This window comes from Neoarius graeffei, chromosome 23, assembly GCF_027579695.1.
Source record: "Neoarius graeffei isolate fNeoGra1 chromosome 23, fNeoGra1.pri, whole genome shotgun sequence".
Taxonomy (NCBI): Eukaryota; Metazoa; Chordata; class Actinopteri; order Siluriformes; family Ariidae; genus Neoarius; species Neoarius graeffei.
In genome coordinates, this window is record NC_083591.1 from 16,207,570 (window position 1) to 16,225,984 (window position 18,415).

The 18,415-nt window shown below is 39.3% G+C and overlaps 1 protein-coding gene across 2 annotated transcripts in view; it reads right to left on the bottom strand.

Moving 5' to 3' along the window:
• Positions 1 to 18,415, bottom strand: part of ift80 (intraflagellar transport 80 homolog (Chlamydomonas)) — a 200,710-nt gene that overhangs the window by 122,811 nt on the left and 59,484 nt on the right. For both annotated transcript variants that reach the window (XM_060905275.1, XM_060905274.1), the window contains 2 exons: positions 14,986 to 15,075; positions 12,402 to 12,539 (listed from right to left, as the gene is read on the bottom strand). In XM_060905275.1, coding sequence (XP_060761258.1) covers positions 12,402 to 12,539; positions 14,986 to 15,075 — 228 coding nt within the window. The remainder of the gene's footprint in view (positions 1 to 12,401; positions 12,540 to 14,985; positions 15,076 to 18,415) is intronic.

Consider the following 18,415-nt stretch of genomic DNA (forward strand, 5'->3'; position numbering starts at 1 on the left):
TTTGAAAAACATTAAATATAAAAATCAACAGATAAAATATTTGATGTGCATTCTTTAACAAATAATTATAAGGATTGACAAATTGGCGTGGTTTAGAACAAATCGAAACGCGCCGTTATTGAAAAAATAATCAACATTCAGGGTGGCAGCATTAACATTACTTCATGTCAGCCTGCATCTCAGGAGTGCTTCGTTGATTAATTTCCTATAACTGCACGTCCTACGTGTTTTATTGCTTACATAGAACATGCAAAGCTACAAGAATGATTTTTTCCCCTACAACTGTACCGTAACGTATTATAACAAGCACTTTATTAGAAACCCGAGTTCCCTTGCAGTTGTGCAGTTAAAACTAATTGAAAATTAATCAATCACGGATTCAATGAAGTGTGGCTGAGTCAAAACAGTACTCAGCTTTACAGTGCAGTGAAAGGAGACTCACTTATGCTGTGTGTATATATGCGACAGACAGAGAGAGAGAGAGAGAGAGAGAGAAGAGTTTGCAGTATGAGTCACACTTGTTAGTAGGGGTGACACGGTGTCATGGATTGTGACAGAGCCCAGACGCTAGACACCAGCTGCAGCCACTCGTAAATAGACTGTTGTCTAGAGGGCACATGTGTGCGCACCCCCACACTCTTTCACTCACTCTCTCTCTCACACACACACACACACACACACACACACACACACACACACACACACACACACACACACATACAGAGATATGCCTGCATTCTCAAATTAGCACAAAAGACATCAGGACACACTTTATCCAAATACATTCATGCAGACAGCTTTCTGTGTCAGGGTCATTCATGTAGTCATTTACGCATACACATGCTTTACACACACACACACATAACGATACGGTTCAAATTCAAGCCTGCAGGAGTGAATTTAATTGAAGTTCATTTAACACTCATGAGTTTAATGAGCAACTTGAACTTGATTTCAGTAACCTTAATCAGTGGGACCCCTTGTTTGTGGTTTAGGTAGCCAGTTCCTGCCCTTAAGGGAGTTAGGATTAGGGTAAGTGTGCAAGCACACACACACACACACACACACACACACACACACACACACACGGTATCACATGCTTCCAAGCTTATCTGTGCAACGTCACCATGTTAGGAGAACGTAGTATATAAGCTCCTAAATGTATATCCAGTAATCCACATGTTTACAGATGCCCCAGTGCACACCAGACAGGAGGCAGGCAAGAAAGGGGGTGGAGGGGGTAGAAGGGGCAATCTGGCCTTGACTGCTAAGTGGAGTCCTGCTGGAGGTGAAGGGTTAAATGAGCCAGGCTTTCCTGCTGAGCCAGCACTCTGCCAAGTGCAAGGTTTCATTGTAGTAGATACAGAATGAAACTCCTGCCCATTAGTCATGGAAGTAAGGCTGAGGCTCCTCATGGGTTGTTAACCGTTTCACCACCACACTCAAAAACACACACACACAAACACACACACATAGTGCTGGGTCAGAGTCAGCCTCGTGACACGTTCAAACACCGCACACATGCTGCGAATAAAAATTTAAAAATTTTTTTTTTTTAAAAAGCAGGACGTGTGTGTTTTCTAATTTCTCACAATGCGTTTTTTATTGTTAACTATAAGAGACCAAAAAAGGGAGGCTAGTGAGGGTATGACCATGTATAGCTACTATAATACAATAGCAGCAAAAACAGCAAGTATTACGTCTCGCTGACACTTCACAACATTAAATGCTACTATAAATGGACAAAAAGTATGATCTTTCACTGTAATAAATAACAAATTTTATTATATAGCACAAGCTACTTCCGGGAAAATCATGTGCTCTGATTGGTTCCTTGGCAGACGGTATTTTCCCGTAATGCCCATGGGCGATTATGGACTTTCTCTCCAAGGCTTTTAATGTTGCAAAAAAATAAACAAAAACAAAATGACAAAAAAATTAATTGGAAATTAAAATGGAATAAAAAAATGTCCGAAACACAAAAGACAAACAAGAGTCGCTGAGTTATTCAAGAAATGAGCAACGAAGAGCATTCAGAGACAGCTAACCGCTAACAGAAATTCAGTTTTGAAACCATGAGCAATTTATTTTCAATTACGTTACAAATATGACATGACTGAAAGCAGTGTCACACCTCATTATAATAAGTGTCTATTTTAATCTTAGAAGTAAAAAAGCCAAATAATAAACTCCTTGTTAACCTTGCTTGCTTGGTCTTTATAGGAAAATATCAGACCTCGTTCGTGACAGTACGGACCAAGCCTATGTCAAGGCCAAGGTCTGAGATTTTCCTGCACAGACCTTGTCAGTGTGGACTGAGCCTATGTCAAGACGGAGGTCTTATATTTTCCTGTAAAGACCTCAACAGTACCGACCAAGCCTATGTCAAGGCCAAGGTCTGATATTTTCCAATAAAGACCTCGACAGTACAGACCAAGTCCATGTCAAGACTGAGGTCTAATATTTTCCCACAAAGACCTCGACAGTACAGACCAAGTCCATGTCAAGACCGAGGTATGATATTTTCCAGTAAAGACCTCGACGGTACAGACCAAGCCTATGTCAAGAATGAGGTCTGATATTTTCCAGTAAAGACCTCGACAGTACAGACCAAGCCTATGTCAAGACTGAGGTCTGATATTTTCCTGTAAAGACCTTGAAAGTACAGACCAAAACTATGTCAAAACCGAGGTCTGATATTTTCCAGCAAAGACCTCGACGGTGCCGACCGAGCCTATGTCAAGAATGAGGTCTGATATTTTCCTGTAAAGACCTTGACAGTGCCGACCAAAACTATGTCAAAAACAAGGTCTGATATTTCCCTGTAAAGACCTTAACAGTATGGATCGAGCCTATGTCAAGACCGAGGTCCAACATTTTCCATGGAAAGACCTCAACAGTACGGACAGAGCCTATGTAAAGACTGAGGTCTGACATTTTCCTGTAAAGACCACAAAAGTATGGACTGGGCCGAAGCCAAGACCGAGGTCTGATATTGTCCCACAAAGACCTCAACAGGACTGACCTAGCCTATGTCAAGACCAAGGTCTGATATTTTCCCGAAAAGACCTCAACAGTATGGACCGAGCCGAGGTCAAGAACGAGGTTTGATATTTTCCCAAAAAGACCTCGACAGTATTGACTGAGCCTATGTCAAGACCGAGGTCTGATATTTTCCAGCAAAGATCTCGACGGTGCCGACCGAGCCTATGTCAAGAATGAGGTCTGATATTTTCCAGTAAAGACCTCGACAGCACAGACCGAGCCGATGTCAAAACCGAGGTCTGATATTTTCCTTTAAAGACCTTGATAGTATGGACCGAGCCTATGTCAAGACTGAGATCTGACATTTTCTCGTGAAGACCGACAGTACAGACCAAGCCGACGTCAAGACCAAGGTCTGACATTTTCCCACAAACACCTTGATAATGCTGACCGAGCCTATGTGAAGACCTAGGTCTGATATTTTCCCAAAAAGACCTCGACAGTACAGAACAAGCCTACATCAAGACTGAGGTCTGACATTTTCCAGTAAAGACCTCAACAGTATGGACTAAGCCAATGTCAAGACTGAGGTGCGTTATTTTCCAGTAAAGACCTTGACAGTACGGACAGAGCCGATGTCAAGACCAAGGTCTGACATTTTCCCATGAAGACCTAAACAGTACAGGCCGAGCCCATGTCAAGACCGAGGTATGATATTTTCCCGAAAAGACCTCGACAGTATGGACTGAGCCTATGTCAAGACCGAGGTCTGATATTTTCCAGTAAAGACCTTGACAGTATGGACCAAGCCAATGTCAAGACCGTGGTCTGATATTTTCCAGTAAAGACCTCGACAGTACAGACCAAGCCTATGTCAAGAATGAGGTCTGATATTTTCCACAAAGACCTCGACAGTACAGACCGAGCCGATGTCAAGACCGAGGTCTGATATTTCCCATAAAGACCTCGGCAGTACAGACCAAGCCGATGTCAAGACCAAGGTATGATATTTTCCAATAAAGACCTCAACAGTATGGACCGAGCCAATGTCAAGACCGAGGTCTGATATTTCCAGTAAAGACCTTGACAGTATGGATCGAGCCAATGTCAAGACCGAGGTCTGATATTTTCCAGTAAAGACCTCGACAGTACAAACCAAGCCTATGTCAAGAATGAGGTCTGATATTTTCCAGTAAAGACCTCGACAGTACAGACCAAGCCTATGTCAAGACCGAGGTCTGATATTTTCCTGTAAAGACCTTGATAGTACGGACCAAACCTATGTCAAGACCGAGATCTGATATTTTCCAGTAAAGACCTTGACAGTATGGACCGAGCCAATGTCAAGACCGAAGTCTGATATTTTCCAGTAAAGACCTCGACAGTACAGACCAAGCCTATGTCAAGACTGAGATCTGATATTTTCCAGTAAAGACCTTGACAGTATGGACCGAGCCAATGTCAAGACTGAGGTCTGACATTTTCCTGTAAAGACCTCAAAAGTATGGACTGGGCCGATGCCAAGACCAAGGTCTGATATTGTCCCACAAAGACCTCAACAGGACCGACCTAGCCTATGTCAAGACCAAGGTCTGATATTTTCCCGAAAAGACCTCAACAGTATGGACCGAGACTATGTCAAGACCGAGGTCTGATATTTTCCGCAAAGACCTCGACAGTATGGAGCGAGCCGATGTCAAGACCGAGGTCTGATATTTCCCATAAAGACCTCGGCAGTACAGACCAAGCAGATGTCAAGACCGAGGTCTGACATTTTCCAGTAAAGGCTTCAACAGTATGGACCAAGTCAATGTCAAGACCGAGGTCTGATATTTTCCAGTAAAGACCTCGACAGTACGGACAGAGCCTATGTCAAGACCGAGATCCGATATTTTCCCGCAAAGATCTCGACAGTGCAGACCTTGCCTATGTCAAAACTGAGGTCTGATATTTTCCTGTAAAGTCCTCGACAGTACAGACCGAGCCTATATCAAGACCGAGGTCTGATATTTTCCAGTAAAGACCTTGACAGTGCCAACCTAGCCTATGTCAAGACTGAGGTCTGATATTTCCCCGTAAAGACCTCGACAGTATGGAACGAGCCAATGTCAAGACTGACATCTGACATTTTCCCATGAAGACCTCGACAATACAGACCAAGCCTATGTCAATAACAAGGTCTGATATTTTCCACTAAAGACCTCAACAGTACGGACCAAGCCCGACAAGACCGAGTTCTGATATTTTCCAGGAAAGACCTCGACAGTACGGGCCAAGCATATGTCAAGATCGAGTTCTGATATTTTCCCGCAAAGACTTCGACAGTACAGACCGAGCCTATGTCAAGACTGAGGTCTGATATTTTCTTGCAAAGTCCTCGACAGTACCCACCGAGTCTGTGTCAAGACCGAGTTCTGATATTTTCCAGGAAAGACCTCGACAGTACGGGCCAAGCATATGTCAAGCTCGAGTTCTGATATTTTCCAGGAAAAACCTCAACAGTATGGACCAAGCCTATGTCAAGAACGAGGTCAGGGGGGCGTCGTGGCTCAGGTGGATAAGGCGCCATACCATAAATTCGGGGACCCGGGTTCGATTCTGGCCTGAGGTCATTTCCCGATCCCTCCCCGTCTCTCTCTCCTGCTCATTTCCTGTCTCTACACTGTCCTATCCAATAAAGGTGAAAAAAGCCCAAAAAATATCTTAAAAAGAACGAGGTCAGATATTTTCCTGCAAAGACTTCGACAGTACAGACCGAGCCTATGTCAAGACTGAGGTCTGATATTTTCTTGCAAAGTCCTCGACAGTACCCACTAAGTCTGTGTCAAGACCGAGGTTTGATATTTTCCCACAAAGACCTCGACAGTACTGACTGAGCCTATGTCAACCCCGAGGTCTGATATTTTCCCTTAAAAACCTCGACGGTATGGACCGAGCCTATGTCCAAAAAAGTTGGGACAAAGTACAAATTGTAAATAAAAACGGAATGCAATGATGTGGAAGTTTCAAAATTCCATATTTTATTCAGAATAGAACATAGATGACATATCAGATGTTTAAACTGAGAAAATGGATCATTTAAAGAAAAAAATTCTGTGATTTTAAATTTCATGACAACAACACATCTCAAAAAAGTTGGGACAAGGCCATGTTTACCACTGTGAGACATCCCCTTTTCTCTTTACAACAGTCTGTAAACGTCTGGGGACTGAGGAGACAAGTTGCTCAAGTTTAGGGATAGGAATGTTAACCCATTCTTGTCTAATGTAGGATTCTAGTTGCTCAACTGTCTTAGGTCTTTTTTGTCGTATCTTTCGTTTTATGATGCGCCAAATGTTTTCTATGGGTGAAAGATCTGGACTGCAGGCTGGCCAGTTCAATACCCGGACCCTTCTTCTACGCAGCCATGATGCTGTAATTGATGCAGTATGTGGTTTGGCATTGTCATGTTGGAAAATGCAAGGTCTTCCCTGAAAGAGACGTCGTCTGGATGGAGCATATGTTGCTCTAGAACCTGGATATACCTTTCAGCATTGATGGTGTCTTTCCAGATGTGTAAGCTGCCCATGCCACATGCACTAATACAACCCCATACCATCAGAGATGCAGGCTTCTGAACTGAGCGCTGATAACAACTTGGGTCGTCCTTCTCCTCTTTAGTCCGAATGACACAGCGTCCCTGATTTCCATAAAGAACTTCAAATTTTGATTCGTCTGACCACAGAACAGTTTTCCACTTTGCCACAGTCCATTTTAAATGAGCCTTGGCCCAGAGAAGACGTCTGCGCTTCTGGATCATGTTTAGATGCAGCTTCTTCTTTGAACTATAGAGTTTTAGCTGGCAACGGTGGATGGCACAGTGAATTGTGTTCACAGATAATGTTCTCTGGAAATATTCCTGAGCCCATTTTGTGATTTCCAATACAGAAGCATGCCTGTATGTGATGCGGTGCCGTCTAAGGGCCCGAAGATCACGGGCACCCAGTATGGTTTTCCGGCCTTGACCCTTACGCACAGAGATTCTTCCAGATTCTCTGAATCTTTTGATGATATTATGCACTGTAGATGATGATATGTTCAAACTCTTTGCAATTTTACACTGTCGAACTCCTTTCTGATATTGCTCCACTATTTGTCGGCGCAGAATTAGGGGGATTGGTGATCCTCTTCCCATCTTTACTTCTGAGAGTCGCTGCCACTCCAAGATGCTCTTTTCATACCCCGTCATGTTAATGACCTATTGCCAATTGACCTAATGAGTTGCAATTTGGTCCTCCAGCTGTTCCTTTTTTGTACCTTTAACTTTTCCAGCCTCTTATTGCCCCTGTCCCAACTTTTTTGAGATGTGTTGCTGTCATGAAATTTCAAATGAGCCAATATTTGGCATGAAATTTCAAAATGTCTCACTTTCGACATTTGATATGTTGTCTATGTTCTATTGTGAATACAATATCAGTTTTTGAGATTTGTAAATTATTACATTCTGTTTTTATTTACAATTTGTACTTTGTCCCAACTTTTTTGGAATTGGGGTTGTATTTTCCCGCACAGACCTCGACAGTACAGACCATGCCTATGTCAAGACCAAGGTCTAATATTTTCCCATAAAGACCTCTAGCCTTGAAACCGCTAGCTGTTCATTCTCAACTAAGTTACAAATATGACATGACCGAAAGCAGCGTCACACTTCATTATAATGACCATCTACTTTAGTCTTAGAAATAAAAAAAAGCCATATAATAAGCTCCTTATTAACCTCCCTTGCTCAGTCTTTACGGGAAAATAGCAGACCTCGGTCTTAACAGGACGGACCAGGCCTATGTCAAGACCAAGGTCTGATATTTTCCCGTAATGACCGAGCAAGCAAGGTTAATAATTAGTTAGTATTCATTGGCAAACCGAAGTCATATAAGAGGAATAAAACACTTTGGAACATGCAGGTATCAGAAAATAATCAGGGCACTCAATGATTATTTTTCAGTAACATCCCACCCGTTATATTTTATTCCTTATGTCAACAATCTTTCCAAAATAGAACATACCCATAGAATTATCCCATCATCCAAATAATTTGCATATTGCATTTAATGGACATTCTGTGACCTCACAAAAACTGAGATCATTATATAATATTGGCTGGCTTTTTTTGTGGTATATCAGATATATTCCATTCAGCTAGCATGATACTGAACGATTCGAAGATGAGTAGCTGAATGGAATATATCTGATATACCACGAAAAAAGCCATTATTATTATTATACATACACATTCCTTTCGGGTATTTGACGCGTCTTTCTCTTTCAAAATTCTCTCAAAATCTTCCGTATTTAATGAAGCAAACCTGGTGGCCATGTTTGTTTACAAATTGTCACAGTTGCGCGCTAGCATGGAAGTTTTATGTCTCTGACATGTGATGTCATGTTGTCTTGATAACCATGCAATATCGTAAACCATATTCAACACTCATTCTCCATTGGATACAGTGACTTAATACACGTAGGATAAGTGATATGCTAACGATATTGCGTGCTATTGAACCAAATGAATGAAACCCACTAGAAGGGAATATAACTTAACAATTATTCCATGAAATCGAGTCATACATGAGCTGATAGCCAACGAGGCACGTAGCACCGAGTTGTCTATAAGCCATGTATGATGAGATTGAGTGGAATAACTGTTTTATTCTATCCACATTCCCTGGATTTTGAGAAACGGAGCATTTTTATTTTTAGCAAATTCGTAAAGAAAAACTTTCCACAAAACATCTGATAAAATAACTTCCGCTAATAATGTAAACTAACCGGCGAAATGACATTAGCAATTTGTGAAAAATGCTATAATAATAATAATAATAATAATAATAATAATAATAATTCCTGATTTTAAAAAAAAGATATGTTTTTATCGTCAAATACTTTTATTCCATATTCTGTTGCTTTTTTTTGTTGTATTTTTTGGGATTTTGTTTTCGAGTAGAGTTTTTATTTTGTCCTCGGTTGGTTTAGCAACATGTGCCACCATTTTGTTTTTCTCTACTCATGGTATATATATATATATATATATATATATATATATATATATATATATATATATATATATATAAAACCTAGGAGTACAGTAGCCAATCAGAGTGCGCAACTGCTCATATCCAGTGAATGTGGATAGGATAAATGTTTTTATTCCATCAAAAAATTGTCTTGTATGTATAATAATATATCAATGGTAGAATCAGAAGCCTGTATTAAAAGAAATAAATTGAATTTAGAATATTTGTTAGGGAAAAAAATGCCTGAATACTACTTTAAATACATAATCAGAAGTGTTGTATTACATCTGTATTCGATCTGATTTCATGGATATAATAAAGGATATACTGTGGAAACTGGTTTGCTTGTTAAATTAAACAGGACACTCCTTCACAGGTGTGCTGTACATGTGTAACGTAGGTGTGAGAGAGACGCGAGAAGACTAGCTCAGTGGTGAGAGGTTTAAGGAGGTAGGCAGAGGGTGAAAGACTGCGGCAGAGAAAAATATGAGCAGTGAGGTCTGGGTTTTTTTTGAAAGATAGCAGAGGCTGGAAACTTTCAAAAGTTGGTTTCTCTGAATTTCTTCTCATCCTCCTCAACCATTGTTTTTGTCCTCCTCCTCCTCCTGTACCGCTGTCTTTCGACAGATCTTCAAACACACGCCCACTCCTCTACGCAAGGAATTCAAGGGGGCAAACATAAACGCGCCATCCTGATACTCGAACCTGATGCAGCAGCTTCCCTTGACACGCAGTCTTGATTAACCTTGCGCACTGGGACTATGGATTTCTTCCAGAGCCTGGCGATCTTAGAACCTCCATATTGGAGTGTAATAAACTGACTGACAGAGCAATGACATAGCAACGCTGACAACGGAGCCAAGAAGTTTCAGTGCTGATTAATGGTTGGCGAGAATAAAGACTACATCTGGTCCAAACCTCCTGAGATCTAGACCGTGCACGTTTTCTTTCTGCTGTTTATAACTAGTTAATTTACAATCAGTATTAGTGACTATAGAACCTGAACCATGTCAATGAGCAGGATGTCTGCACAAGACCATACTTACATACAGTATAAGAGTTACATATACTCATCTATCTTTATTTACAAATCTTAGATTCGATTCTATTTTATATATATATTTTTTTATTTCCACCAGTACCTGTCTACCTGCTTTGTTTCAATTTAGCTCAATTCCTTGTATGTGAAATCCTACTTCATGAGCCTAATACACGAACCCTGGGTCTGAGTAAAAAGGAAACGAGAAAATAACAGACACTAGAAATACTAGAAACCCTTACACAACTCTGTCCCACTCCTCCAGACTTCCTCACCATATAAGGAAGGAATAAACGACAAGATGTGTTATAGGAAAATAAATCAACAACAGGGTGGTGTGAAGTAGCCCAACATGAAGCTATTCCAACCTTGAAGTGGCCAATAAGGTGTTTTAGTATAAATACGGAGGTGATTATAGGAAATTGCATGCACTGATTGGTTGAGAAATTCAGGCTATTTCTCGATAATCACCTTGAGCGACTTGGCAAAATGGTGGCCAATCGCTTTGCTACTGTAAGTTTGGAAGAATTACAAATGATGGAAGAAAAAGCTGTTCCTAAAAGCAGTAAAAATGCTACAAAGTTTGGTCTAAAACTATTCAAATTTAAGGTGGACTTGATTTATTTTATCGATTTCAAAACAAAGTATTTTATGTGACTCGGTGTAGACAAGTGACACAAGTCTGCGCTGCACCTTTATTATATCTGCATGCCGCTTTTGAAGACTGAAATAAATAACTTTTTTTTCATGCACAATTAAAAAAAAATAATTACCTGTGTATTTATACTAAAACAATTATCTGCCTCAGGCTCAGTGAATATTGGTGAATAATACCATCAACTTCATCTCAATTATTATTCACCGATATTCACCTCACCTTTGGTGAATAATTGTTAACTATTCTATCCATATTCACTGGATATGAGCAATCGTGCGCTCTGATTGGCTACTCTACTACTAGGATATCAGCTCATATACCATGAGTAGAGAAAAACAAAATGGCGGGGCATGTTGTTGAACCAACCAAGGATGAAATAAAAACTCTACTTGAAAACAAAACCCAGAAAATTGTTAAGTATTTAAAAGAAGCAGAAATAGCTAAATAAAAGAATATATTTTTTCCCCCCAATAGCGCCTGGTCTACACTCCAGCCCAGTCGGTGGTGGTAATGCACCTTTAAGTTGGTTTGCCAACCGCCAAAAAAACCCTAAAGAAGAAGAAGAAAATGGCGGAGTGTCTTGCTGAACCAAATGATGATGAAATAAAAACTCTACTTGAAAACAACCCCCCCCAAAAAAACAAAAAAGCAACAAAATATGGAATAAAAGTATTTGATGGCAAGAACGCATCTTTTTTATTTTTCAAGAATTATTATTATAACATTTTTCACAAATTGCTCCTGTCATTTCACCAGTTTGTTTACATTCTAAGCGGAAATTATTTTGTCGGACATTTTATATAAAGTATTTATTTATCAAATTTGCAAAATAGAAAAAAATTCTATGGTTATCAAAATCCAGTGAATGTGGATAGAATAAAACAGTTATTCCACTCAATCTTGTTGTACAACTCGGCTCTACATGCCTCATCGGTTATCAGCTCATGTACGACTCGATTTTGGCAAACAATTGTTAATTATTCCATTTACACCATTTTTTTTATTAATAAAAATGAGATTGTCATTTTTATTCATTTATAGATACATTTAATGCTGATTCCTGCTATTACATGTTAGTTGGTTGTTATAGCACCTACAATCAGTCATTCCCTCACTTTCTTGTGTACAATAATAATTACAGCTCGTTGCTGAGAAACTGCAAAACTCAATAGCCTCCTTTCTATCAACTTTCCCTCTGACTGTTAAAAGGCCTGGCACTGGAGACTCCTTCCATAAATGTTAAATAAGCGCCTCCAAACAGAACATTCCACCACATCAACAATAATTATTTCATTCTTCATTAAATAACAAAAAATTAGACTTTTGTTAGATTATATGGCGTGTTTGCCATACAAGTCTGTGGTTGAGATATGATAGAAATGATAAAATATTAGAACATGTTCATTATACATCATTAGTAATTTGCATAATGTATGGTGGAAAAAGGAATATAAACATCTATTTCATCAAATCTGGATTTCAAAACAAGCACAATTACTAACTATGCAGAGAAAATGCTTAACGATTATATTTTGCATTTTAATTGTGGAATATTACTCAAAATAAATTATCAGTAGGAGCTCTGTTATCAAAGCTGAGACCTGTAATGCTTGTGGGACGACTTGGTTCTCTGGGCGTACGTGTGTGTGAGTTTGTGTTTTTTTCTTACCCCAGTCTTGTCACACAGTCGGAGGGTGTTGAAGGAGCCCATGGCGAACACCTCGCCATCAGGAGCCCAAGCAACAGAGGTGACAGGGTAGTCGTGGGGGGAGGAAGAGTAGAGAGGCCGTCCATAACTATCCCACACCTGATTTAGAGAGAGAGAGAGAGAGAGAGAGAGAGAGAGAGAGAGAGAGACTATTCCAGTTAGAAAGGAATAAACCACAAATGTGCTGTTTCAGGAAAATAATCAATAACAGAGTGGCGTGATTACCACTGAAGCTGATTATTTTCCAACTAGTGCTATACAGGCGTGTCAACCAAGTCACAATTCGATTCAATTCAATTCACAATTCAATTTTCCCACAAAATTTTTGAAAAAAAATTAATGAAGAATATATTATTCCCCAAAAAAAGCAACATTAATTTTCCTATTCTTTATCAACTTAAATATTCCTTTTGTTTAATTTCTTAACAACCAACAATAATTATTTACCCACATTTGTAAAGGCTGGAGTAAAATATAATAGCCTATTAACTAAAACATTCCTTTCATTTACAAAAAAGTTAACAAATAGGCCTTTTCTTAATAAACTTTTATGAACATTTGTTCTCCATTCATCTGCTTCTCTTTTCTTTAGCTTTCAGCAGTCTATAAAAAGAGAGCTCTGATTTCTTGTTAAATCTATTTGTGTAGCTCATTCCCAAATTAGATTTATTTTTTGTATTTTCATGGCGTTACTTCCACCTACAGTGAAGTCACCTGCATTCCTGCTACTGTACTTTCAACAATGCAGTTACAACTCGGAAAAACTAAGATTATGCAGCCTGATGATAATTGCAATTCATTCTTTACTTCGTTGATTTGAATCACCATAATTTTTTTTTTATTTTTCAAGATATTTACATGGAAATTGGCAGGTACATAGATGGTTGTATACTGAATACAAAATTTGAAAAATTAGTAAAAACAAATTATGCAAATTAGTGTTTAATTATGCTAATTAGGTACAACATTAAATCGGTACACTCAATAAAAAAGTAATAATTATTTCTAATCCCCTCTTTGTGCTCTGTAGGCCTTTGTATTTCTCAAAAGTAGGGCCTACTAGTGTTTATATGAAAGAATATAAATTATTATTTTGATTAATATTCACAGCTTTCAAGGCGAACCTCGAAAAACTGTGTGATCCACATTCAATAAACAATTCACATTAATTGAATTGAAATTGACACTCGCGTTTCTGACTTCCAGTTTTTTAAAATATCATTCCGACCACTAAGATCTCAATATTTTTCATCAAAACAACTTCAGTTATATTCTAAAATAGTTATTTATTTACAGGAATCAGTTTGATTTGAAAAAATAAGTAGGTAAAGCTATGAAAACTCACTTCAAAGTCTCCCGTGAATCATAACATCAAAACTAGCTGACGGAAAATTTTGCTGAATACTTCATCAGAAACAGTGAGAGCGAGAGAACATCCCTATAAAAGTCATCTTATTCTTGAGTAAACCAGTTGGAAACCGATCAGAAGAGAGAGAGCCTGAGCGCTTTCCCGTGATTCAGAAGGCACTGGCAGTTTCCCGACATCATGCGAGTTTTTACTCTGTTGTACCAACTTCAACCTGCTGTTACTCCCAAAGTACTGAACAGATCTTAATGAGATACATTTATTTGAAAAGCAGAGACTATAAGATTTTAATGATAGTATTCACAATAGAAAATATTCAAGAGTTAAGCAATGACAGGTTTGTAAATTTAGATGAGCGCCTGCATGCACAATTTTCACAGCATAGCCAGCGAGCATCTGATATGCTTATTTATAGAAAATTAATCATAATTAGTTCTTAATCTAGTGAAAAAAAACCCTTCATTATACAGTATTGTGCAAAAGTCTAAGCACCTGATAATGTAGAAGTCATACTATTGTTATAGACTTCTATTTTATGACTTCTACATTATCGAGTCAGTACAAAAACATTTTAGAGTTCCAAACATTTATGTTTTTCCAGCACAAAAGTAAATGCTACAGAAAAAATATTTGTATCTGAACAGCATATTACATAAAGAGAGCACTTTTCAGATTTAAAAAATAAAACAACACATAATGAAGGCTACTGGGTTTTGGTGCAAAATTAAGAAGTGAGTGTGACAGTCAAAGTGTCCAGAAGAACTGTGTTCTGCAAGATGCTCAGTAAAACCTACAGCTCATTTCCTTATAAAACTGCACTCATTAGACCAGAGCCTTTTTTTTTTTTTAAAGCAAAGGGTCGTCTCACACCAAATATTAACTTTGTTTCATTTATTATGGCTTACTGCTTATAGTATTTTTCTTAATGTTGAAACATTTCATTTCATTTTTTAAACCATTTTTGGTCTACAGCATTTCTTTACATGTGCCTAAGACTTTTGCACAGGACTGTAGATTGTATTAAAATTATAAACATGATTATAGCATCATAATAACCTGCACTGTGCATGTCATTAGGAACAGACAAAATATTATATCCACGAGTGCAGCTTTACTGAATCTCGGTGGATTGTTACTTCTGACCTGAAAACCCCATGGACGCTTCTAGAAACTTCTTACCTTATATTTACAGTCTTCACCTCCAGACAGAATCAGATCATTCACCGAATTCCAGTCCACCTTTAGAATCACGCCATCATGAGCTTTCCACTGCAGACAGAAAGACAGAGAAGCTCGTTTATCAGAACTGATATTACTCCACACATCTGTGATGGGAATACAGTACTGTAGATCACATCACGCCTTCACTAATGGCCCGCTGCTCTCTGGAGTGCCTTCGCTCCTCGCAAAGCCTGCAAATTCTGCATCCAGAAATAATCAGGAAGCATGATTTCACTGCAACCTGGCTAATAACCCTAGCTCTAAGTTTAATATCCCAGCAAAGCTGCAGAGGCTAAACAGAGCCACATCAAGCCGAGTCATGTGTGGATGATGCTGCTGTTAAATCCTTCTGCGCTACGAACTGCTATTTCCTCTCTGTCAGCAATCTGTCTGAGACAAACCAAGGCCTTGAACTGCACAAATAAGCAAAAGGAATAAAACAAATCAACATGTCAGCTTGGATACAGCTCAGGCAAGGATTCAGAATGTGTGTTCTCAAGATGTTGTCAAACTACATTATGTTTTCGATATCATCCACTCATTCATTCATTTGTCTTCATTCTATTTTTTTAACATGCACGGTGTGAGGTTGGAAATACACCCTGGATTACAGGGCACTGCTCATACACACTCCGCTACAATTTAGTGCAACCAATCCACCTACTGGCATGTTTTTTGGAGGTGAGAGGAAACCCATATGGATAAGTGGAGAACATACAAAACACCACTCAGGATACAACCAAGGACCATGAAGCTGTGAGGCAGCAGACACCACCATGTCTCTCTCTCTCAACATTCTTCTTCTTTCAGCTGTTTCCATTAGAGGTCTCCACAGCGGATAATGTCCCTCCATCTCCTCCTGTCCTCTGTATCTTCTTCTGTCACACCAACCGTACTCATGTCCTCCTTCAAACACCCATAAATCTCATCTTTGCTCCTCTTTTCCTTCTACCTGGCAACTCCATCTCCAGCATTCTTTTCCCAATATATCCTGGATCTCTCCTCTCTGGTACATGTTCAAACCATCTCAATCTTGCCTCTCTTAGCTCACTCTGTCTTTCAGCCATTCTACAAGTGCTGTCCCTCTAATATTCTCGTTTCTCATTCTGTCCAACTTTGTCACTCCCAATGAAAATCTCAGCATCTTCAACTCTGCTACCTCCAGTTCAACCTCCTGTCTTTTTGTCAGTGCCACTGTCTCCAAACCATAGAACATCACTGCTCTTACTACTGTCTTATATACTTTATGAGCCATTCCACCGAATCGGTGCCATTTCCGTCCCTAGAAAATTATATGTATAAATGCACATAAAAATGTGCATTTAAATTATTTCTTAGATTATATTTCTTATATTAAATTATTTCTTAGATGATATTTGATGATTTTTTTTAACTTTGACTGATAAGGTCAATGTCAACATACTGTCCTGTTACTTAAATTATTTCTTAGATGATATTTGTTTATTTAAAAATACATTTCCTTATTACGCAGAATGTCCTGCACATTGATCTGATTTCAAATTTAAGATATATAATTGTAAGGATTAATAAAAACTACCTAAAACACCGAAAAATAGCATGTGTTACCTGTCCACGCACTCTAACTTTATACTTAACTATGAAATATTATGATTAAAATCCTTCAGAAACAGTATTTCTTTTGCACTGTTGTGTGACTCCATATTCTATCCATGGTTTAAATATATTTTTTTCATAAGAAATCCACAATATCTTAGTTAAAATACACATTTTAGTCGTGTCTCTGGGTTTTCACTCAGTCCTGTTACCCAAACATATTACCCCATCTGACAAATTTGGAACATTCCATAAATCACATGTTCAACGTCAACATACTGCCCTGTTACTTAAATTATTTATTAGATGATATTTGTTTATTTTAAAAATACAGATTTTTGGTAAATCACTAGAATGTGCTAAGTGTGGTCATGCTATTAGCGATGACGCCATGTGGCTTAATTCCATGTATTAGCTAATCCTAGGCTAAAAACTCAGTCCTGTTACTTTCAGTCCTGTTACTCATATAAAGAGTATGCAGCCATCTTTGATTTCCAAACCTTGTGAAAAAAAAAAATAATAATGTAGCCTGAGGTTGGGCGGCACGGTGGTGTAGTGGTTAGCGCTGTCGCCTCACAGCAAGAAGGTCCGGCTTCGAGCCCCGTGGCCGACGAGGGCCTTTCTGTGCAGAGTTTGCATGTTCTCCCCGTGCCCACATGGGTTTCCTCCGGGTGCTCCGGTTTCCCCCACAGTCCAAAGACATGCAGGTTAGGTTAACTGGTGACTCTAAATTGACCGTGGGTGTGAATGTGAGTGTGAATGGTTGTCTGTGTCTATGTGTCAGCCCTGTGATGACCTGGCGACTTGTCCAGGGTGTACCCCGCCTTTTGCCCGCAGTCAGCTGGGATAGGCTCCAGCTTGCCTGCGACCCTGTAGAACAGGATAAAGCGGCTAGATGATGAGATGAGATGAGCCTGAGGTTGACCAATACACATTTTGAATAGTTAAATATGTGTGTTATTATAATCAGTGTTGAAAAGATATAACAAATTAAGTTTAATTTGGGAGTAGTACAACAAGCAAATGGCACCCATTCAGTGGCATGTCCCTTATACACTGTCTTATACAGCAAGAAGGTTCTGGGTTCGAGCCCAGTGGCCGATGGGGGCCTTTCTGTGTGGAGTTTGCATATTCTCCCATGTCTGTGTGGATTTCCTCCGGGTGCTCCGGTTTCCCCCACAGTCCAAGCCTAAGACATGCAGATTAGACTAATTGGTGACTCTAAATTAACTGTGAGTGTGAATAGTTGTTTGTTTCTATGTGTCAGCCCTGTGATGACCTGGTAACTTGTCCAGGGTGTACCCCGCCTCTCGCCCATAGTCAGCTGGGATAGGCTCCAACTTGCCCGCGACCCTGCACAGGATAAGCGGCTACAGATAATGGATGGATGGATATTATAGATATATTTAAAATCAGTCTTGTAGTACTCAAGCCCAGGACACAGACTTGAGTCTGACTCATGCCCTAATTTTAAGGACTTGTGACTTGACTTGGACTTGAGCACTGATGACTCAGACTAGGACTCGTACTTGTGCATTAACTGCATTCAGACTCATACACTGGAGACGAGGACTCGGATTTTTCCTTATTTTTTGCAACATGCCATAATAATTTGGCATAAGATATTTATATCTACATTAATTTTATACCAATTTCATGCAAGAGAACGCACATTCACTTGTTCATACGTCATGTTCAGGAACAAACTAACGTTAATGGTGCTAAAATGCCTGGAGAGAAGCCCCTAGGATTGTCCGCTTTGCTTATACAGACTTCTCGTGCAGTGGGAAAAAATGCACTGCTATGTGTTCCA